The following is a 23,523-nucleotide window of genomic DNA, read 5'->3' as shown; positions in this document are numbered from 1 at the left end:
GCCCTCTGCCTTGACCCCCCCACATGCACCCCGCCCCCTGTCCCGAGCCCCCCCCCCCCCCCCCGGCCCATGCCCTGAGCCGTGTACCCCCCTCACACACACCCAGCCCTCTGCTTGACTCCTTCACCCCCACATGTCCCTAGCCCTGACTCTGGCACCCTCACACATACCCAGCCCCCCCCCACCCTGACACCTGCACCCCCTCACATGCCCCCAGCCCTCTGCCTTGACTCTTGCAACCCCCCACATACCCAGCGCCCCCACACCCTATGCACCCCCCACATCCTGACTCTTGTACCCCCCACATCCTCACCGCCACCCTGCGCACCAAATGAGAGCTCCTGCACCCCCTACCACATTCCTATCTGCACCCCTTGCACCAAATGGGAGCTGCCCAGGTAAATGCCCCACACCCAAATCTCCTGCCCCAACCCTGAGCCCCCTCCCTCATTCTAGCTCCTGGCCAGATCCTTCACCCCCAGCCCTGTGCACTCCCACCCTCAGTTCAGTGCAGAGAGAGGAAGAGAATGGGCCAGAACCAGGGAGAAGGTAGGTACCCACTGTATATGGGCAGGACCGGGACCCCAGACAGGCAGTGAGCTGAGCGGCTCCGGCAACCAGGATCCCGGCTGGCAGGAGCCGGTGGATGGAACCCCTGAGCAGCAGTGGGCTCCCGGCCACCGGCCCCGCACACCCTGCTGCCGGTCTGGGGTTCTGGCTGCCAGACCCTTGCCGGCCGGGGTCCTGGCCGCAGGCCCCGCTCAGCCCGCTGCCGGCCTAGGTGAACAGAACCCTAGACCAGCAGCGGGCTGAGCGGGCTGGCGGTGTAAGATCAACATTTTAATTTAATTTTAAATGAAGCTTCTTAAACATTTTGAAAACCTTGTTTATTTTACAATACAACAATAGTTTAGTTATATAATATATAGACTTATAGAGAGAGAGACCTTCTAAAAAACATTAAAATGTATTGCCAGCATGTGAAACCTTAAATCAGAGTGAATAAATGAAGACTCGGCACACCACTTCTGAAAGGTTGCCGACCCCAGTCTAGATTCTAGTCTGACCTCCTGCACAATGCAGGCCACAGAATCTCACCCACCCGCTCCTGTATCAAACCTATGTCTGAGCCATTGAAGTCCTCAGTCATGGTTTAAAGACTTCAAGGTGCAGAGAATCTTCCAGCAAGTGACCCATGCCCCACACTGCAGAGGAAGGCAAAAAAAACCCAGGGCCTCTCCCAATCTGCCCTGAAGGAAAATTCCTTCCCAACCCCAAATATGGCGATCAGCTAAACCCTGAGCATGTGGGCAAGACTCACCAGACACCCAGGAAAGAATTCTCTGTAGTAACTCAGATCCCTCCCCATCTAACATCCCATCGCAAGCCATTGGGCATATTTACCGCTAATATAAAAGACCAATTAATTGCCAAAATTAGGCTATCCGATCATACCATCCCCTCCATAAACTTATCAAGCTTAGTCTTGAAGCCAGATATGTCTTTTGCCCCCACTACTTCCCTTGGAAGGCTGTTCCAGAACTTCACTCCTCTGATTTTAGAAACCTTCATCTAAGGGTTGTGGTGGCAATACAATCACCGACAATTTGTAATCAAGACTAAGTGTTTTTCTAAAAGATCTGTTCTAGGAATTATTGTGGGGCAGTTCTCTCGCCTGTGTTATGCAAGAGGTGAGATTAGATGGCCACAGTGGTCCCTTCTGGCCTTAGAATGTATGAACCTATGAAAGGTAAAACAATGACATAGATAAGAGTCCTGGAGGAAACAATAGAAATGGTGTTTATTGGGGAAAGCCCCCTATCTGTCCCCAGCCAGGCTACAATGGATTACTCTTCCCAAGGCTAAAAGCTGAGATTAAAGGGGCTTCTAAACCTCGAAGACCCTAGAAAGGGAGGGGAGTTGGGTGGGAGAGGTTAAGAGAAGCACCCAGAATGTCAGTGAAAAGCTGACAGGATGGCAAACACACAGAGCTAGAAACTGCAGCAAGGGTAGTTGCTCCCTGCCAGAGATGGAGTTAGCGGGGCTGAGAGGAACTTACAAAGATGTAAGTAATATTCAGAGAGGTTGGCCTTTTGTTATTTTTACATTTTGCTCTTTGTACATTTGAGGAATGAATAAATAATGCGTTGGTTGATTTGAAGATGCTGTTTCTGTGTCACTGCAAACGTATGTTGTCACAAGCTCCCAAAGAGAACCTTACAGTTGCCAAAAGCGCACTGCGCCAGTGTAGCTAACATGGTTTGGAACCGGGGGGCTGCAGCTCAGAGAGCCAGTCTGAATGACTGAACCATGTGGTTGCACCCAGAGTGAGGTACAGGAAGACAAGCAGGCTTTGCACCTTGGGTCTGAACTTGAGAGGGGCTACAACTCTGCTTAAGGCATAATTTACCCTGAAGCTGTGGCAGCCAGATGTTATGGAGAGGTGTTGTTGGGTCCCACCCCACCTTTCCAGGCAGGCTACCAGTCCTAAACTGGGTTTTTAAATACTTCTCCATCCTGCCTCCCATTGGCAGGGGAAGCAAAACTACTGCCTCCTTATCACTGCAACCAGCAGCAGACTCTGCTCTGTCTCTGCCCCTTCACTGTAGAAAAGGTTGGGTGAGAGAGGAGGCACCAAGAAACAACCATCTTTCCTTGATCAAGGCTAGGGTTGTTGGAAGCAAGAATGGGTAGGGATGGGGACTGGAAAGAGTCAGAATGTCAGGACCGTGGGGATGACGAGCTGGGGGAGCTTAAAGATTGTGGGGTTCCTGAGAGGCTGAAGAGCTATGGGGTGCTCTTTGGGGGGGAGCAGAAGGACAGAGGAGAGACTTTAAAAGGAAACAGAAGCTTAATTAGCTATGGGTCTGACAACAAAGGACCTTGGAGGCCAGAAGCCAGCATAGCTGTCTCCAGATGACGCAGAACAAAGGGTAGGATGAAGTAGTGAATGCTGGAAACTGCTACTCATGGGAGTTTTGTATCCCCTGGATGCTCCAAGTGAGAGCAGGACCCTAGCGTGCTAGGTGCTGTATGGTCCCACTGGGATGGTCCTTGCCCCGAAGTGGCTACAATCTAAACAGCCAGCCCAAGGGGTGGGCGAGGCTGTGGGCAGCAAGAAGCAACCCATCCAGCAGGCAGTGCCAGGGGCAGACCCCATCTCTCCTCGCCCCACTCCAAGGGCTCTGGCTGGCGGCGCGCGGGATATGATGGCAGCTAAGCCGGCATCGCCCCTGGGCTCAGGCTGGGAGCCACACTCGCTGCGCAGCGCTGGCTAGTAGCTCCACCCCCAGGAGACCTGGGACCTTTTACACTCGCTGTCCTGCGAAATTGTTCCCTGCCTAGTCGTTTCCTGTGGCACTCGGTATACCCACAATGCATCGTACAGGACACTGCTGCAGATCTACCACACTTGATTCACCCCCCTCTATTGTCCCGCCTTCCCAAGCACAGTCTGTTCTCGCTATTGGGAACTCTATTGCCAACTCTATTTACTTTCATGTGATTGGTTCTCTTCCCTATGTCAGTGGGGGCGTTGGCCTGCTGGACTTTGGATCCCGCCTCCTCGCTCAATGAGTTGTTATTATTGGGTAACTCTGCGACTGCCACGCCAGGTTAACGTTCTGGTTGGCCAACGAGCTTGGTCGTCGGTGCAGTAACCAGGTAGCGGGTTAGATTGAGTGCGTTTCCACGTCAGTGAGAGCAGAGCGCAGCCGGTTCCTCTTGCTTGTCCCCCACTGGCTTTTGCTCTGTCTCGGTTCCGCGCGCAGCCCTCGGCCGGCCGGAATCGTTGCTTCGCGGTCGCCGCCCCCGCAGCGCCGCGCGCCGGCCCGGGCCCGATATGTGAAGCAGCCGCCGGTCCGCTAGCAACAGGCGCCGCCATTTTGGATGCGGGGGTCAGTAGTGACGGGAGGCGAGCCCCTATCGCGATATTGACGCGGCGCGGAGATCCCGCGGGTGGGGAGTCGGGGCCGGGGAAGCCCCGACAGTGCGGGCGGGGGCAGGCTGTGGGCTGTCCCGGTGAGCAGGGGTGTGTGGTCGTGCTGGGGACGGAGCTGGGAGCTCCCGGGGGCGAGGCGGCGGGTTGGGCCCTAGGGCGGTGGCGGCGGGGTGAGCTGTGAGGGCCCCGGTTTTGGGTGTATGCTGGGCAGGGGGCGGGGTGTCGGGCCCAGCCATGGTGTGTGTGTGTGACGGTGTGTCCTGGGCAGGGTGCTGGCGGAGGGGAGCTCGGCCCAACCCTGTGTGTGTATGTGGTGTAGGTGTATCCTGGCCCAGCCCCAGCTGATGGGAGGTTGGGGGTGGGGGCATGTTGCCACAATTTCATGCCGTGATATTTATCCCATTTTAGGCCTGATTTCTCCCCCCCCCCCCGCGCCGCTTCATCTTTCTCTTGTGTGAACCTCCCTGGTTACAAGGAGACAGCGACATATGTATCTGCCAAGTGCTTTTCCTCTGAATGTGTCAAGAAATAACTGTGGGGTCAGGGTCAGTTTTGCCTTGGATTAAATTCATTCAAAGATAAACACAGATTACTCAAACTCTGGCCAAAGTAATGTAAACCAGCCCTGTACACTGATTGGTTCTCTGCGTATGGGATCCCCTGGAGGGGACAGACCTGGAGTCACTGGTCAGGTGCATGATAATGTCTGCCCATGTTGTAACAGCACTTCTAAGAAAGCTGATTGGAATTGTTCAGTGGGAGAGAGTAAAATACGATAATGTGGCCCAATCCTAGCTGGAGGACAGTCTAGTTCTAGTCACCTCCCCCTAATTTAGGTGGAGCGCAGATTAAAAAGGTTGAGCTAAGAGCAGTATGGTCAATCAGCAGGATGGTGGTATATACACATGACTAAATTCTAAACTCTAGGATTATTTAGGCTGGAAAGAGTTGGAGGGGACTTTCGTGAAGTGATCAGTTATGAATAATTCATTGAGTATGGGTAATTTAAAAAAAGTGAAAGTGAAGACTACTTTACACAACATATAGATAACCTTTTTAATTGTTGAAGGAGGAAGGGTCAAAGACAGTGGCCTTATTAAATGGACAGTGTCAGCACAAGACTTTTTGAACTGTAAAAGCTAAGACAGTTTAATCAGTCGTAAGTAAGTAGAGAAAAAGCATTCATCCTACTATTTATTCTGTTTAATTTTTATTTTTCACTCAGTTTTGATAGTTAAAAGAGGGTATTCTGTTTCACTTCTTGGTTCCCATATGCTAGCTCAGTGTTGTTGTATTTAGGCTTACAACAGCACTGCAGAGGAGTTATACCACTCTTGCCTCTCCCTTATACCAAGTAGTATGTTACAACTACTTTTGAGAGCACCCTAAACTGTCTCATTGAGTATAAATGTCACAATGTCTGTTCTGTGTCACCAGACCATAGCACAGTATGGTGAAATAAGAACCAGACCTCTTGGGTTAATAAAAGTACTCTTCTGTAATATTTTTTAGATATTAGGAAAACCTTTCTAACTAAAAGAGTGGTTTAATGCTGTAATAGGCTCCTAAGGAAGGTTATGGAATCCCTATCAGCCCAATGGGGATGGTCTAGGTTTACTTGGACCTGCCTCAGTTCAGGGGGCTGGACCTGATGACTTCTTGAGGTCCCTTCCAGCCCTACATATCTATGATTCTGTGATTTTTGTCCAGAGAATTAGCCTTAAGAGGAGGTTCTTCAACTGTTTCAGCTCTTGCATCTCCCAGTTATTATACTGTATGTAAAAAGCTCAAGTGAATTAGACTTCTAAATCAACTTTCTATATGAAGATTTACAGGCAAGTGCAGGCTATATCACTGTATTGACTTGGTTTTTAGGTAGTCTGGCTAGCTGTGCAGTAGGCAGGAACTGTTGATGTGATTTGTGGACTGATGAATGTTCCCTAATCTTATTCCTTAATAGCAGTTTATCTGCAGTGGGACTTGACTGCATCCTGCTCAGAAATTTTCAAATTACAGTAGAACCCCGATTTTATGAAAATCAATCTTATGAATGACTGGTTAGGTGAACCATTTTTCTGCTACCAAAGTCATTTTTCTGCTGCCGAATGTGACTTCAGTCCTTCAACCCATGTTCAAAAAGCTGTACAGGTTTGAAAAGGCTGAGAGATTTGGTGACAAAGATAATATGCAGTTCTATCCAACAAAGAAAAATCAGGCATACTATATACATTTATCATTTGTATCAGTGAAAAACTAATAAATTAACTTGTGCACCATATGTTCTGTAAGTTTGAAATGTTTAATTTTATGAACTTTCAAATGCCCAGTTAATTCACAAAATAGGTGATCTACTGTCTTGTTATGAACATTGCAGATCTGGCTCAACAGCAGCCTGGTTTTGAACTAAATCCCCTTTCCCAATTGTAGAAGTGGATTGGATCCATTTCTGTGATTGCTGTCCATTGTGGTGGTTTCATTGGCATTGGGTCTGCAGGTAACTGGTATTCAGTAAGGGTCAAAAAAGGTGATGGAAAGAAGTGACTTGATGGAAATCTAACAGCTTAACCAGAGGATGGTGTTATCTCTTGGTCATATTTCCCAAGGCACTAGCTTCCCAAAAGGACTCGAAGTGGTTTCCCAAAATAGTACACCTGTCTCTTGATGTCTGTACCCAAGAGATGTACATATGTACTTGACTATTGAGTAACCAAGGGTTCCATCTGGGTGTGAGATAGTAGCATATGCCTTTGATGGCACACATTTGAAGCATTTTTGAATGTGGAATTGATGATGTAAGATCACACACAAGTACTTCAATTGATGATCATTTGGCTGCTAGAGAGCACTGCTGAAGGCTCTCATCAGCAGAATGATTTGGCAGACAAGAACATACTAAGAACATACTAACTGAAACTTGTAAACATTTCAGACTGATTCTAGCCACAGGATTTAGACCTATTAGCTAGAGGTTGATACAGAATAAGATAGGCACCTACAGTAGAGTCACATCATAGGTGCATTTAACTTACACGATTTTAACTATATGTGCTCGGCAAAACAAAAAAAAAGAGAGAAAAATAACAATTTAAATACTGTACCTGTAGTGTGGGCGATTCTGTCCGCCATTCCACTCAATGAGCGCTTGACTATATGTGATTTTTGCCTTACGCGCTGACTAACCCTTGTGTAAGATGCGACTCCCCTGTATAAGGTCCAGGACAGCATCTGGTGGGAATCACTTTATCTGCTGTGGGGAAGAAGACTTTTTCTTTTCAAGGATGTCCTTGTACTCTGAATAGGGCACTATTTCATATGGTGTCTATCTTGAAGACACTTGGTTATTGCAGTAAAGAGGACCATGTAAGGGACTTTCTTCTTCCTCCCTCCACACTGCCCAGCCTACTGACTATTGGGGGGATTCAATACTTCTTCCTCCTTTCCTCTCTTTTCAAGTCCTATTCACATGGGAATAACTCCAATGTTTACTTTTGCTGCCACTCATAATGTTCCTGCATATTAGCAGTGGTACTGTTATGACTTTTGTTATAGCTTCACTGCTGTCTCTAAAGATGTGAATAAAGCTGCAGTGATTCTGAGTAGAGCTAGATTCAGGAAGACAGACCCTTCACCAGAAAGGAATATGTATTTCGGAGGGATGAGCTTTTGCTTCAAGAAGCTCAATTCCTTAAAAGTAGCTGAAATTTAACAGGTGTCTAGTTTTTATGGATTTTTAAAGCCAGAAGGGGCCAGTAGGTCAGCAAGTCTGACCTCCTGCATTACATAGGCCATATAATTTCATCTAGTTACTTCTGTATTGAGCCCAATAACTTGTTTGAAGCATATCTTCCAGAAAGGCATCCTGTGTTGCATTGGGGAATCTGCCATTTTCCTTTGTAGTTTGTTCCAATGGTTGTTAATCACCCTGCCTGTTCAAAGTTCTACAAACAAAATTCTGCAAAAAACTTCCTTATCAGGGTCATAAGAAAGTGTCAGATCCTCTGACTTTTTTTTTTTCTTTTTAAGTATCCGCATTTGATGAATTCTGTAATTGTTCTGCTGATGTCTCAAACTCAGTTGATTAAAAATTAACCCTCTCATCTTTGCTTCCAGTCCCTCTATACATCCTCATTCCTTGGCTAGCCTTCCACTTCCTACTCATCTGGGTTTGCAGGCATGGTGTCCTGTCACTCTGGTCTCCTGATCAGTCCTTTTGCTTATTTGTCATAACCTTAATCAGTCTGTGTGTTACTTACCACCCCCCGTTTCTCTATCTTTGTCCATGCCTGGGTCATATCTAGCATTAATTACTGTAATATTGTCTTCTTTTATCCATGCCTCTTCACTTCTGTGTACCTCACAGTCAATCAAAAATGTTGCTGCTTCTCCAGTCATACCATTCTTTCAGCCCTCCCCCCTGTGCAAATCCCTTCATTGGCTTTCTATCTCAGTACATCAAATTCAGGTTTCTCACCCCTGCATTCAAGGCCCTGCATGACATCCGGCTGTTTTGGACTACATCTCTGCCTTTATCTGCTCCCATTTTCTCTCCCTTTGGTCTGTCCAATTCTGTAAACCTTACTTCTTCCTTGATGTTGTCCTGAACTTGACTTCATGCTTGTGTTCTTCCTCCTCCTAAGGTGCATGTGAAAGCAACACCTAACACAAATGGTTTTAATCTTTAAAAGTTTAGCATCCCAAGGAGCTGCTATCCCAGGCAAATCAAATAGCAGTAGCCTATATAAAGGGCACAAATAAGAAGTCTAAGGCTGGTTTCCTGTACTATATAGGGCTGCAGTATTTACATAGCACCGTAGATGTGCATGATGTTATACCATGGGTAAACTTGTACACATAAATAACAGGAATTCTTGTGGTTACTGGGAAATAAGTGAGACAGGTAGCTCAAGTGCAGTTGTTTATTATTGCACTTATCCCCTGATGTACCTAGCTAGCTGCTTTGAATGCAGATGTACCTAGCTAGCTGCTTATATGGAAAAGTGTGGTGTCTTTCTCATAGTAGAATAACTGTATTGGTCTGCACATGGAAAACTGGGAATATACCCAAATGGTTCTATTGGGAGCTCTCCTGTAACTAACCTACACTCTACACATATTTCTTGCTTGTCATTTGCATCCCTACCGTGTCCCTTACAAACCTGCGGACCAGATTGATTTCCTGCCCAAGGCATTGGGTGATTCAGTGTGCTTTATTTTGAACAACTAGGCATTAACCTGGATTCTCTTTATTTGTTAGGACTGTCAGGATGGTGGATAAGAATATTTACATTGTCCAAGGTGAAATCAATACAGTGGTGGGTGCCATAAAACGCAATGCTCGATGGAATACTCACACGCATTTGGTAAGTTTGCTTGGGTTGGTGAGATCTGTTTGTGTTATGAAGAACCTAGAAACTGTAAACTTTAATAAAATCAAACTTCCTGTGTCCTCAAACTAAAGCACCCTACAGTAGTTTTCTAGGTTACACAGGAATAATAATTTGCTATGGTTTGCTACTTTAGACAGCTTTGACCTTCTAACTGTATGTGCTTGTAAGCATGTATGTTGTACTGGTGAGCACCGAGAGATGAAGCTGGAAATCTATTGCTCCATGGGTTGGAAAAGTGACTGAGTTGGGGATATGATTATACATCCTCACACTCACTTTAACATTTTATTCAGACCCTTGTAGGAATCTCTCCTGGTGTCATAGGGAGTGTTTGAAAATACTACCTGTTTCATTTTAGCATCATTTTTACATGCTTTTTGTGTCCTGCCGTGGCTGACAGTTTAAAACCACAAGAGCCAAGAAATGTAAATTTGGGACATAGAGTAAGTTAATAAAAATGGGGCATTTTTCATCCTTTGTGTGGTACATTGTCACTTTATCTTTTTATGTCTGTTTTGTGACAGCTAGCTATGCCATTGACTGAAATAATATTCCAAAACCTGATTTGTTAAAAGATCACTAATGCGAGATTTTTGGTTCACATGGTGTTCTCAGCCAGCATTTCAGTTTAGCAGTGTAATGTGTATGTGTTGTACTATATCTGTGATGCACTGTAAAATGGCACATGAAACACAGATGGTTCTAATCTAGCATAAATGGCTTTAATCTCAAACGGCAGGCCTTTTTGCCTTCTTAGAAGCATTCCTTCATTAGCGTTTGCTGTCTTCCAGTAGGAGTTGTGGCTGTATGTGCATGCAGCTTGGAGGAACCGCTGCCTGTGCTCATAAAAATAGATATACTAAATTATGGCTGTAGGAAGTAGCTACTCTGGTAACTTTCTTACAGTGGCTCTTTTTTCAAGTTACTGTTGTAGTGCCTAGTATTGTTGGTGTGTTCCCATTATAAAACACTCTGAGGATTAAATTGGTTCATAATGATTTGCTATGGGTGTTAATGTGGCATATATCTACCCTGAACGTTATTGAGTAGTGGAAAGTAAATCAGAATTCTTTCTTACGACAGTACAGCGAAAACAGAGTGCTGAGTCTTGAGAGGGCATTCTGCTCTTGACCCCCAAACTATACAGCAGTGGAAAATTGTAAAGGAAAATTGAATACTTTCCCCTGATCTTGATGGAATAGGGAGATTGAAACTAATGAACCCAGCCTACCTATCTTCCCCTCTTTGGAAAATCTCTCAATACGGTTTGTCCTGAAGGAAAACTAAAAGGAGAAGACATCTTTGTGGACCCTGCATACCTTTTTTCTGTGTGATTTAGGTATCTATCTGTCTCATTAAGTACTTCCTTTGTTTGTGTAACCTGTAGGATGAAGAACGGGATCCCCTGCTGCACAGCTTTAGTTTATTGAAAGACATGCTAAATAACATAACCGGTAAGTGCACATGTGCAGGTATGAATATACAATAGAACATGTGTAAATATGGTATGTCTGTAGCTGGGCACAAATATAGCATCGTATGACTGTCACTCTTTACCCAAGGTTCAGATATTTAGTAATGGAAAAGCACTAACACGTACACACTTTATAGAAAATAGTAAATCAGTCCATAAATAGGGGAAATGCCTTTTTACTGGGAGTGTGGGGTCCACGTGCTTATGACTAATCTCATGCCATTTATGTGCTTATACCAGTTACTCAAACATCTTGCCTGTGTTGTTAGACTTTCATCCACCTGAGAAATGTTGGTGTCTAGCATACCTGCTTGTTCTGATGTATGGTATTGCTTTTATAACTTTTTCTTTAGCACTGGCTAATGAATCTCTGACCCCTTGAAGTTATTTCATGACCATATGCTCTGAGCTTTAGACAAACAGTTTACCCTCTGACCATTTGTTTTTTATATATTGTGTTGTGTTTATACAGTACATGTGAGGGACGCTTCAAATATATTTCTGTGCAATCTGTAGCCATTATACCCATGCCTCTCTGTTCACCATGATCTGTCTCTATAATCCAGTATGTTTGTAGTATTATATGAGATCGGTGCATAAACATATGTAGTCTTTCTGTCCAAGCTGTGATAGTAATATATGGAGATATACCCATCTCATAGAACTAGAAGGGACCCCAAAAGGTCATCGAGTCCAGCTCCCTGCCTTCACTAGCAGTGTGTTTTGTTCCTGTACGTAGTCATGAGTGACAGGAAAATTCTGCTTGGAAAGGAGACTCCCACTGTTTGATTTTTTTCTATCTCCCATCTCTTAGGACTGCAGGTTTGGTCACCTGCTGCCTGTAATTAATGGCAAACAGACTGCAATTTCAACATAAATCTCCTGGGTTCAGGGATGAAACCCTGGTTAGCCTTGCACTGAAGGGAGGCCAGCAGCTGTGATAGATGTTCCTGCAATGATTGCTAGAATTTCACTATTGTTCTTCCTTCTTTCTGGAAGTGAACCTATGTGGATTAATTTCCGTGAGCTTTGAGAGGACCGGTCACTCTTATATGGTACATATAAAACAGTCTGATAGGACCTGATTCTGAGCCAGAATGGGTCATTGGTACACTTTAATGGGCCAATAGCTCTCTGGAATGTGAGCCCTACTAACTTTATTTTTTCTGGAGCAAAATGTCTTCTCTGACTAACAGTGTCAGGGCAGTTGCATTACTCTAAGTTAGTCATGTGTTGGCATGAGCCTTTCCCTCTCAGACTCACAAGTCAGGTGTGCATTCTGTTAGATCTCACCAGATCCTATTGTCTCATGACTGAACATAACAGAGAAACAAACTTTGCAATATTATGCAATGGCTGCTTCACTACTGAACTCTGTCTAGAGCCACAAGAATGTTAAGCTTATTTTGAGTTGGTCTCTGCACGTTCCCACTGGTGGGCTTTGCTCGCTACTCTTTGGGCACTGAGTTTAGGAACCCACTAAGAAAGCAGTGTTCATTGAAACTCCAGGAGCATCACCTCCCGGCACTGAAGAGAGGTTATAGGAGTGAGTCAGTGGAGAGCTATAATTCCTTCCTTTTTCATGACTAGCTGCAGGCATAGGGACTTCTGCTCTGTGCCTGGAGAACTTGCTTGATCTTAAAAAAGAATCTGTTAGCTTGTAGTACAGAAATTTTAAGTAGGTAGTTTCTACCTGGTTAAATTTCTCGACTATGTTTTGGTTCTGAGGCATCATGTCAGAACCCAAAGTCCTTGAGCAAGTCCGTTTAAATGCTTTGGAGCCTTTTGTCGTCATCTAACTTGGATAAACGTACCCATTGCCTTAAGGACCATGGGAAGAACTACTCCCTGGAATCCCTATATGCCTAGCACCTGAAAGGATAGGGATGTTCTGCTCCATTCCTTGGTTGTAAGAAATGATTTCATATGTTACCACTGCAATGGCTCTCACTTGAATGAGGCTGTGATTCTCTCTGAGTTGGGCCTCCTGAAGCCCTTTCCTGGCAGTAATTAGAGTAACAGACATTATCAGAAATGGTGTGTGTCAAGCAATAACGAAATTGAACTGGAGAGTCCTGATATTTTCATACAGTCACAATGAGTAGCTGGCAGGGCTTGGTGAACATTTGGGCACTGTCCACAATAACTTCTCTTGAATGAATTCAATCCAAACCACTAATTGCTCATTGTAAAGAGAGAGTCCCATGCACTGAGTAACCCAGAAGCTTCCTGTGAGCTCCCGAGGGATTACGCAAAAATGGCCTGTGTTCATTCTGCCATGGTGGTGTCAAGAGTGCCTGCTTGTGTATGACATTAGAGTGTGATCTCACTTTGATCACAAGGTGCTCTCCTAAACAGGCAGTTTCAGCACCAGTGACTGCTCTGACTTTAATGCCTGAGATTAGGAGACAGATGCTTTGCCCAGTTTGACTGAGCCTTAGGCATGCGATGGAATCCAAGCAGTGCTTTGTAGTATTGGTGGAGTCTGCTGAAGGATGTCCACTACTATGCTAAGCCCAACACCTTCTCTGGGCAGTGAAGCCAGAGCTTAGTTCTTGTCCAGCCTTTCTTTTCATGTCTCTTTCATTAACTCATGGAAGCACATGGCTTTTATATTTAAATTTATTCAAGCTGTAATCTTTGACATTTGAGTTAGCTTTTAGTACAGTTTTGCATTTATAGTAATATATATTATGTATTTTCTCAGTCCCCCAAGAATCCATTTTAATCTGTTCCGGATGCAAATTTCAGACTGCCTTGTCCCATCTCCCTTCTTGCTCTCCCCCTTTCCTCCCCCCACGGAGCATGTTTGATCAGGTGTGGCAGGAATATCCACTGTCAAGCTGCGCCCTTTATATTAGTCAATATTATCCTTCCCTCCCTCCCACTCCCTTCGTTCTCCTCTGGGCTTTACCAGTTGATTTATAATTTTGGAATTCTCATCGGAATCTGTAATACAGTTTGTTCATTATTTAACCAAAACCTGTTTAATGAGCAGAGAGAGGCAATGTAAATGTTAGGCAAGTTGCAGTGGAGTACCTTTTGTTCTCCTCTGAGCTGGTGGGTATTTAACTCTGTCCTGACTGTAATGCTTAAATACCCTGGTCTGGGGTGTAGAGGTGCACCCCATTGCCTCCAGCAGCTCAAGATTTTCACTTCAAAGGGTTGCTCTTCAGGAGTCAATAAACTGCATAATACAGTCATAATCTGAATTACCAACAGTAATAAGCCCCCATTAACTTGTGGGAGCCCATCTATTCACAAGATAAGCAGAGTTTCAGGTGGAACCGTGTTCAAGCAGACTCCTAAGGGTAGTGTCTGTAGAAGAGACTCTTGTTCATTGGGAAATATTAGTGATGGAGAACATGGGATTTGTTAAATTTCTAAAGTTCATGTAACTTCCATTGCAAAGGCCTCTTGTACTCCTTGGACCTAAACTTTGTGACATGAGCCTGGATTCTGCAGTAATTTGGTGCTGAAACTTAAACTGAAGCTGCCTCAGAATTTAAATTTTTAAAGCTGTTTTTAATAATTTGAAAATGAATAATACAGTTAGTACAGTAGACCCAGTGCGTTCTCTTGGATGGTGTCCCTAACCTCTGTTTGCCAGAAGCTGGGAATGAGCGACAGAGAATGGATCTCTTCATGATTACCTGTTCTGTTCATTCCCTCTGGGGCACCTGGCATTAGCCACTGTCCGAAGACAGGATACTGGGCTGGATGGATCTTTGGTCTGACCCAGTATGGCTGTTCTTCTGATTAGCTTATTTTATGTTCTCACCTTTTCAATTATCATTTTTGCTGTTCAGTGTTCTGCAGATTTTTGTATTGATGCACAGTTGCAACAAAAATATTAGGTACACAGGAGGTCTTGGCAATGGGTAGGGGGCATTTGGGGCTTTTGGCACATGGGGAAGTTTGGGAGGCAATCTGCGATAAGCCTATTAGCTGAACATTTCTACTAAAATAATAAATTAAATAGTTTTGCTCATGTAAGTCATAGTCTGGCTGGGAGTCTTGTTTTGCTAGGCACTACAAACATGAATGGCTTCATGACCTTCTCATAAACAAACTAGAGACAGAGCCTAGATGAAACTAATATAAGGTAGGTGTGCAACTGGTTGGAAAACCATACTCAGAGAGCAGTTACCAGTGGTTTCCAATAGAGCTGGAAGGGTATGATGGTTGGGGTTCCACAGGGATCTGTCCTGGTTCCGGTTCTATTCAATATCTTTAAAAATTATTCGGACAATGGCATAGAGAGTACACTTATAAAGTTTGCGGAGGATACCAAGCTGGGAGGGGTTGCAAGGGCTTTGGAGGACAGGATTAAAATTCAAAATGATCTTGACAAACTGGAGAAACGGTCTGGGAGAAAAAGGATGAAATTCAATCAGGACAAATGCAAAGTGCTACACTTAGGAAGGAATAATCAGTTGCACAAATACAAAATGGGAAATGACTGCCTAGGAAGGAGTACTCCAGAAAAGGATCTAACAGTTATAGCGGATCACAAACTAATTATGAGTCAACAATGTAACCTTGTTACATCCCAGAATGATTGCGCTTTTTTTTTTTTTGGTATTAGCAGGTGTGTTGTAAGCAAGACACAAGAAGTACACCTCTACCCCAATATAACGCGACCCGATATAACACGAATTCTGATATAACGTGGTAAAGCAGTGCTCTGGGGGTGGGGGGAGCTGCACACTCCGGCGGATCAAAGCAAGTTCGATATAATGCCGTTTCACCTATAACGTGGTAAGATTTTTTTGGCTCCCAAGGACAGCGTTATATGGAGGTAGAGGTGTAATTCTTCCACTCTACACAGCACTGATAAGACCTCACGTGGAGTATTGTGTCCAGTTCTGGGTACCACATTTTGGAAAGATGTGGACAGATTTTAGAAAGTCCAGAGAAGAGCAACAAAAATGATGATGAAATGTCTAGAAAACATGACTTATGAGGAAAGACTGAAAAAAATTGGGTTTGTTTAGTCTGGAGAAGAGAAGACTGAGGAGTAGGGTTGCCAACTTTCTGATTGCAGAAAACCGAACACTCTTGCCCCGCCCCTGGCTTTTCCCCAAGGCCCCACCCTTCTCTGAGGCCCCATCGCCTGCCCACTCCATTCCCCTCCCTCTGTCGCTCGCTCTCCCCCACCCTTGCTCACTTGCTCATTTTGACTGGGCTGGGGCAGGGGGTTGGGATGTGGGAGGGAGTGAGGCCTCTGGCTGGGGGTGCAGGTTCTGGGGTGGGCCTGGGGATGAGAGGTTTGGAGTGTAGGAGGGGGCTCAGGAATGTGGCAGTGGGTTGAGGTGTGGGGGAGAGGGTGAGGGCTCTGGTGTGAAGTCAGAGATGAGAGGTTTTAGGTGCAGAAGAGGCTCTGGGCTGGGGCCGAGGGATTGTGGGCTCTGGGAGGGAGCTTGGGTGCGGGAGGGGGCTTAGGGCTGGGGCATGGGCAGGGGATTGGGGTGCAGGAGGAAGTGTGGGCTCCAGGCAGCACTTACATCAGGCAGCTCCCACAAGCGGCTGGTATGTCCCTGTGGCCTCTAAGCGCAGGAGTGGCCAGGGGGCTCCATATGCTGCCCTCGCCTGCAAGCATTACCCCCACTGCTTCCATTGGCTGGCACTTAGGGCGGGTGCTGCGCGTGGAGCCTCCCTGGCCGCCCCTGTGCCTTGGGGTTGCAGGGACATGTTGGCTGCTTCCGAGGAGCTGTGTGGAGCCAGGGCAGGCAGCGAACCTGTCTTAGCCCCAATGCGCCGCCAACTGGACTTTTAACGGCTCGGTGAGTGGTGCTCACTGGAGCTGCCAGAGTCCCTTTTCGACCAGGCGTTCCGATCAAAAACTGGACGCCTGGCAACTCTACTGAGGGGGGACAACAGTTGTCAAGTACGTAAAAGCTTGTTATAAAGAGGGTGATAAATTGTTCTCCTTATCCACTGAGGACAGGACAAGAAGCAAAGGGCTTAAATTGCAGCAAGGGAGATTTAGGTTAGACATTAGGGAAAAACTTCCTAACTGTAAGAGTATATAAGCACTGGTACAAATTACCTAGGTGGAATCTCAGTTGTAGAAGGTTTTTTTAAGAACAGGCTAGACAAATACCTATTTGGAATGGTCTAGATAATACTTAGTCCTGCCTCAGTGCAGGGTACTGGCCTATATGACCTATTGAGGTCCCCATCCAGTCCTACATTTCTATGATTCTCTGTCCTGAACCGCCTACACATAAACAGTGACATCTAGGCTTAGTCCACAGTAGCAAAACAGGTTGGAGCCATAGTATAGACAGAGCTTTTGAGACTGGAGCCTGTTTTTACCACAACTTAAACTTAGACCTGCTTTTCAATAAGTTGAACTTAAATGCTGGTAGCAGTATGTCCAAGTGCCAGAGCCTTGGCTACATTGTAGCTTCCGCCAGTTCTAATGTGGGTTCAGTTGAACTGGTGGAAGCTTTTATTTGAAATCAAAGACCACTTCAGTCTACACTGGGGAAACTTCCGAGGTAAAACCCCATGGAGTTGAATGGAGCAGTTAACACAGTTTAAGAATGATGATTTCAGGCTGACAGTAAACTCAAGACATTAATGCTATAGTTGCTGTGGTTTGTGCATAAAAATGTTTATCCTTGCAACTTTTGTGGCTGTTGAAGTCATGGGACGCTGCTGATAGTTGTGAAGCTTGAGCAGAGCTCATAGCTGGAGCTACTGCTGTATGTCTCCTCCTTTTGGAATGAGTTATGAATGGTACTCTATTCTAAAGGTGCTGGCTTGTAGCAACCTGTGCTTATCAGAAACAACCCATAAGGAAAACTGCTTGTCACCCGCTAGTGCTTTCCTCACTCAATTCCCATAATCAGAGCAAGCTAGGAGTTTAATGAATGAGTTGCTGCTTAATGCTTTGTACAGTGCCTTGTAGGCAGTCAATTACTGTCCTGAACTCTCCTGCACAGAAGAATCTTGTGCATGTCAGTGGTGTAGTGGGAGAAGCAGGTGTCTGTGGAAATTGTGTGCATCAAATCTATTTAAATAAGGCTTGTACTGGATAAACACAGCTGTAAGAAGATGCCTGTTGGAGTAGGGGGCCATGAGTGCCATGCTTGGGAGGTTTGAGTCCCTTCATCCTCTAGGCCCAGGAGTTCTGAGTTAGAGCATTTCAATAGAAGCTGCAAAGTGAGCCATTAGAAGCACTCTGACTTCATGCACACTCATGACATCTTAAATGAGTGTGTGTATATCAGGATCAGAGGAATCACTCCATGGCTTATTTCAGACAAGAAGCTGTTGAAAAATCTCCATCCTGAGGGGGTTAGTTGGGTGCAGTTAAGAGCTGGCTAAAGGTCAAACAGTTGTAACCATAAGAGAACCTTTGCCCAGCCTGCTAATTTAATACACTTGTGGTAGCCATCAGTTTGCTGGTACTGAAATTGGATTCACACCTCGCTTTCTCATGTCTCAACTTTTCATAGAATCATAGAAATTTAGGGCTGGACAAGACCTCAAGAAGTCATCACAGCATAGGGGGCTGGATTTGATAGGACCAAGTGAACCAGGACCAAGTGACCCTAGACCAGTAGTTTTCAACCAGGAGTCTGGGAGCCTCCTGGGGGACCACGAGCAGACTTCAGGGGGGTCCACCAAGGAGGGCCAGTGTTAGACTCACTGGGGCCCAGGGCAGAAAGCTGAAGCCCCACCACATGGGGCTGAAGTCTGGGGCCCTGAGCCCCGCCACCTGGGGCTGAAACTGAACTTAGCTTCCTGGGGGCCCTAGTGGCATGGGGGCCCAGGCAATTGCTCTGCTTGCTACCCCCTAATGCTGGCCCAGTTATTGTGGCACAGTTGAGCCATGGAATTTTCATAGCATGTTGTGGGGGCCTCAGAAAGAAAAAGGTTGAAAACCCCTGACCTAGACCATCCTTGACAGGTGTGTGTCCAACTTGTTTTTGAAAGCTTCCAATGATGGGGACTCCATGACCTCCCTTGGAAGCCTATTCCAGACTTAACTACCTTTATAGTTAGAAAGCTTTTCCTAAGATCTAATCTGAATACCCCTTGCGGCAGATTAAGTCCATTACTACTTGTTCTACCTTAAGTGGAAGTCCAAATGTATCCTTGAGGGAGGCAAAGGGTCAAAGAGCCACATGCAATAACAGTGCAGAAATTTTATCTTGGTTTGGAATTAATTTCAAAAACATTTTCTGAAACCTTAGTGTTGATTCAGCATTTAAGATCCAGTAATTTACGACAGCAAAAATGAGTATATGGATTTGTGACATAGGTTATTTTGATTCTCAGTGCAGTTGGAGTGTTGCTAAACAGAGCATGACCAGTTAGCTATGGCACAGTTGGAAGTGGTTGACATTGGCAAGAAAAATCCCTTTAAAAGTTTGAAAGTTAGATGACACGAATTGCCTCTGGTATCTTGCCATCTCTTGGTGGTTTGGTTTCAGTCTGCAGTTATAAGTGATAATTCATTCTATTTACTACTTAAGTTCTCAGATTCTGCAGGAGGTTAATGGACTTCCTTTCTTGATGACAGGTCTCAACTAAACAGTGATCTAGGACAATTTCTTGTATTTATACAAACATCTTCAACGTTAGTGCTGCAACTGAGTTAAGGAGAGGCGTGAGACTTATACTCTTCAAAGTAACTGTCTACACACATTGACTGGTGTATACCATCCTTGAACTGGGAGTAATGAGATGAATCTGAGCAAGTGAGGACTTCCTAATGGTGGGATGTATTTAGATGTATTTGTGTTTTCCCAAGAGTAGGGATAGAAGAAAGCACTTTGTTTAAGTTGTTTAATGTTAAACTGGAAGTACGGTATTTGAGAATAGACATGGAACTGGTCCTTTGCAGACGGAGACCTATTAAGTCATCTAACCCATCCCTTAAAGTTATGAATCTTTGGTTCATGTGGTGAGGATAGTGATGTTCCATGAACCTTCTTAAATGTAAAAGCCAGAAAAGAAATGCAAATAATATAGGCTGGGGGGTTAGCCTTAATGGGGCTATCGTTGTCCCTTTCCTCTCTTCTTGCCTCATTCTTCCTTCTATCTCTTCCCTTTCCTTCCCTTAAAATCCCTCCTCATTATCGTTCCATTCTGGCCTCATCACCACTAACTTCTGAACAGCCACATTGTAACATACAGGAACCAAATCAGGGACTTTAGGAAAGATGAATCAGAAATGCCCAAACCAGACTTAATGTGCCATAGAAATTTCAGTAAATAGGAGTTAAAAATTCTTCTTGTACCTAAAATATCTTTCCCTGCTGGATTGTCTAAGGTGAATCTACCCTCATACATTACACAGAAGCCTGAGCTGGGGATGCTTCATACTGCGCGCGCACGCACACGCACACACACACACACCCCTCTCTTTCCCCAATATTGGATATTCAGTGGATACATGGAACATTACTTATTTTGCACCTACACTTCGTAGATTATTCCATATGTATGTAATAAGGAGGATAAAGGAGCTCTATTTGAAACATACAAAGAGCTATAAAAATACTCTGGAAAAAATGACTGTAGACATCTGACTGGGTGCCCATAACTAGTGGACACTTGACAGTTTTGATTTTAATCATGGTGTTAGTTCTCCATTTTTAAAATGGGCATAATACCTCCCTACCTCACAAGAGTGTTGTGAAGAGAAATTCCTTCATGTTTGTGAAGCACATAGAAGAGCCCATGAAGAAATCAATTCTGTCAGTGCCGGATTTGGATGGTGTGTGGTAAATCAGGCATGGACCACACTAAATAATGAGGATAAGCAGACATTGAATTAGCTGCTCATTCAATGAGCATCGTCCATCCTGAATTCTTATGGAAAAAATAGTCTGAGATTGTAATTAAAGACTGTAATTAAAGAATGTATATGCACAGGCAACCTTTAATACTGGCACTTCCTGCTTTTTGTATTCTTTACTTTGTAATCTTACCATTCTTTTAATATAGTTTTTGGGATGTAATTAAAGCATGATGGGAGTGGATTAACACTGCAGTCCTTTGCCTTCCTATCTAATGGCTAATGCCTGGCAGGTAGTGGGAGGAGGCGGTGCTGTTGGAAGGAATTGTTTCCTGCCCTCTAGTCCTGCGGGACCCTTACGAGTTAGATGGACAAGCGCTCCTGGCTGTTCCTTGGTAGACTTCCCACAGTATAGTGTTCTGTAACACCAGCCCTCTGTTACCACTTCAAGACTGGGCTCTGAAGAGCTGCCACATGTGCACAGCTCGCAACTGACCCTCTCTTGTTCCACGCTTGTTGAGCAATTACTTTCCCACTTGTTGAGCACTCCTTTATTTTCTTCAGTTACTGCTTCTTTGTGAAGTGGGGCCATAAAGGAAATGGCCTAATGAACTGTACATTAGAGGGCAATAAATTGCGGTTTGATTTGGTGGAAAGGCTGGGCCAGATGCGATGCTGAAGTCAAGATTCCTCGTAAGTCATCCATGGGGGAGTTTGTTCCAGGGCTTTGTGACCATGTTGTCTTGATCACTGGAGTCTTGGGATAAAAGGGACTGTAGGTGATTGCAGATTCCAAAGATATTTGTATGGTACTAAAAATCTTCTGGAAATAGAAGTGTTCATGAAATTGTCCTGAATTCAATAGGGGTTCATGGAATACATAAATCTTCCCTTATTGTTCCCTCCTCCCCCCCCCTTCTTGCTGGACATTAAAATTTTGCACATTGAAGATTAAACTTCAGTAACAAAGAAGTGTTATTTCCTCTCACATTCAATCAGGTAACAATGGGGAGGATTTTCTGCTAGTGCATATCTGCATTAGCAGAATAGGACATAATTATTATGTAGTATATTACTGTACTGGCAAGAAGTCCTGGTTCAGGACTCTGCCCCTATTTGTGCTAAGTGTTGTACAGAACACCTATGAAGACAGTCACTGCCCCACAGAGCTTATAGTCCAAGCAAAGTGACATACAAAGGGTGGAAGCAAAAGGAAACAATCAAATTATGCAGTTTTTATACACACTTAAAAAAGCAAGTGGTTAACCCCTCAACCTGACCGTCATTGGCAGATTGCTAATAGGTGTTCCAGCAGAGGTGGGTTTGGAGGAGGGATTTGAAGGAAGATGGTAGTAGCCTAATGGGACAGTTAAGGACGAGCACTCTGGTTGAAGGGCAGTGTGGAAGAAAATGCAGAGATGGTGTGTGATAAACTGACAAACGAGTAAGACCAGAGCCAGCAAGTTGGGGGGGGGGGGGAAGTGATCAGAAGGCTAACTGGGTGTAGTGAATTGATAAATCCCATCAACAGCTAATTAGTTACTTAAAAAAGATGGCTGTGGAGCTGTTGGTTAGCCAATGTAAAGCTGGTTTACACAAATTATTCTCTCTAAGGTGATTATATCTTGTGTCTCTGCTGCCCAAGTGCTGTGTGATGTCCTGAGAATTCCAGGGCAACTAGAGACCCTTTTTCTGTGCTCAAGGAGAATTTCATTAATTCCCAGAGAATACAGGCCCTCCTCAGGCTAAGTTCTCCTCCAGGCCTCCGAAGGGGTAACCTATATCTCCAATCAGTGACCTCCTTTGTAATGACTCCAAGTGATGTGCAGAATGGCAGGTTTGGGGCACACCTCATGCATTATTTTAACGTGGCTTGTAAGGGTGAGGACTGATGTTGTGCAGTGTGATAGGAGTTGTGGATTGCTCAGTGGAAGAGAGTGAGTGGGGAATGCAGAGTGGTAGTATAGATGCATGGGAGTGCATCAAAATGTGGAACCCTGGTGTCACAGGTACCAAAGAGAAGTGAGTGTGACTTTGGGGAATGCACTGGGAATGCGATATGTTAATGGAATAAGGAACATTTATACTTGAGTTAGAGACGTTTGTAAATATCAGTGGGTCAGGAGGTAAATAAATTTCATTATACAATCAAGTAGAATAACGTATTTCAGGAAGTGCCTTTTATCTACTTTTTGAGTTTTATCAAATAGTTGTAGCAGTTACTTTAGAAAATGGATATTATCTAAATCAGTATTTTATAAAAGTGAGCTGCATCAGACGTTCAGTTGGCCAACATGAATGCCTAAGCATTCGGAACATTTAATTTCTGGTGCAGGGGCAAGTCACCCTTGCTTCAAACCTCTTTTCAGTCTAAAGTCATCATAGAATTTGTCAGAATATAAATTAGTGCTTGGGAGGTCCAGGCTCCCCATCCTGTGGTTGCACTACTAGACCATAGTGTCAGTGTTGCTAGGATATAGTTACAAAACAGTGTAACCTTTCAGAAACCATGTGCCCAGTTTGCTCAGTGCAGCTGTAGGAACGCTCGCATGATCAGAAACTCTCCTCAATGTGTAACAAATAAGACACTGCACAATCTTAAATGACACAGCAAACATCAAAACACTGCTCATCTTTGATCCATTTAAACTTCATCTATTTTAGGGTTACCATATTTCAGCAAGTAAAAAAGAGGATGGGAGGAGCCCCGCCCCTGCCCCTCCCACTTCCCGCCCCCCCCGAACCCTCAACCCTCCCCCCCACTCCTTGTCTCCTGACTGCCCCCTCCTGGGACCCCTGCTCCTAACTGCCCTCCAGAACCCCACCCCCTACCTAAGCCTCCCTGTTCCTTGTCCCCTAACTGCCCGCTCCTAAGACCCCCCCCCCCCCCCCCCCCCCCCCCCCCCCCCCCCCCCCCCCCCCCCCCCCCCCCCCCCCCCCCCGCCCCACCCCCTCCCCCCCC

The 23,523-nt window shown here is 45.1% G+C and overlaps 1 protein-coding gene across 8 annotated transcripts in view; it reads left to right on the top strand.

Moving 5' to 3' along the window:
• The first annotated feature begins 3,667 nt into the window (after positions 1-3,667).
• GBF1 (golgi brefeldin A resistant guanine nucleotide exchange factor 1) overlaps positions 3,668-23,523 on the top strand; it is a 185,148-nt gene continuing 165,292 nt past the window's right edge. For 7 of the 8 annotated variants that reach the window (XM_034775254.1, XM_034775251.1, XM_034775250.1 and 4 more), the window contains exons 1-3: positions 3,668-3,896; positions 9,195-9,300; positions 10,715-10,781. In XM_034775254.1, the coding sequence (XP_034631145.1) occupies positions 3,889-3,896; positions 9,195-9,300; positions 10,715-10,781 (181 nt within the window). In that variant the 5' untranslated portion in view covers positions 3,668-3,888. Of the gene's footprint in view, positions 3,897-3,940; positions 4,021-9,194; positions 9,301-10,714; positions 10,782-23,523 lie in introns of those variants that run through there. The other variant, XM_034775248.1, reaches the window with a different exon arrangement.

This window comes from Trachemys scripta, chromosome 7 (genome assembly GCF_013100865.1).
Source record: "Trachemys scripta elegans isolate TJP31775 chromosome 7, CAS_Tse_1.0, whole genome shotgun sequence".
NCBI lineage: Eukaryota > Metazoa > Chordata > Testudines > Emydidae > Trachemys > Trachemys scripta.
Note: the sequence above shows the minus strand (reverse complement) of the source record. Positions and strands in the feature narration are given on the sequence as shown.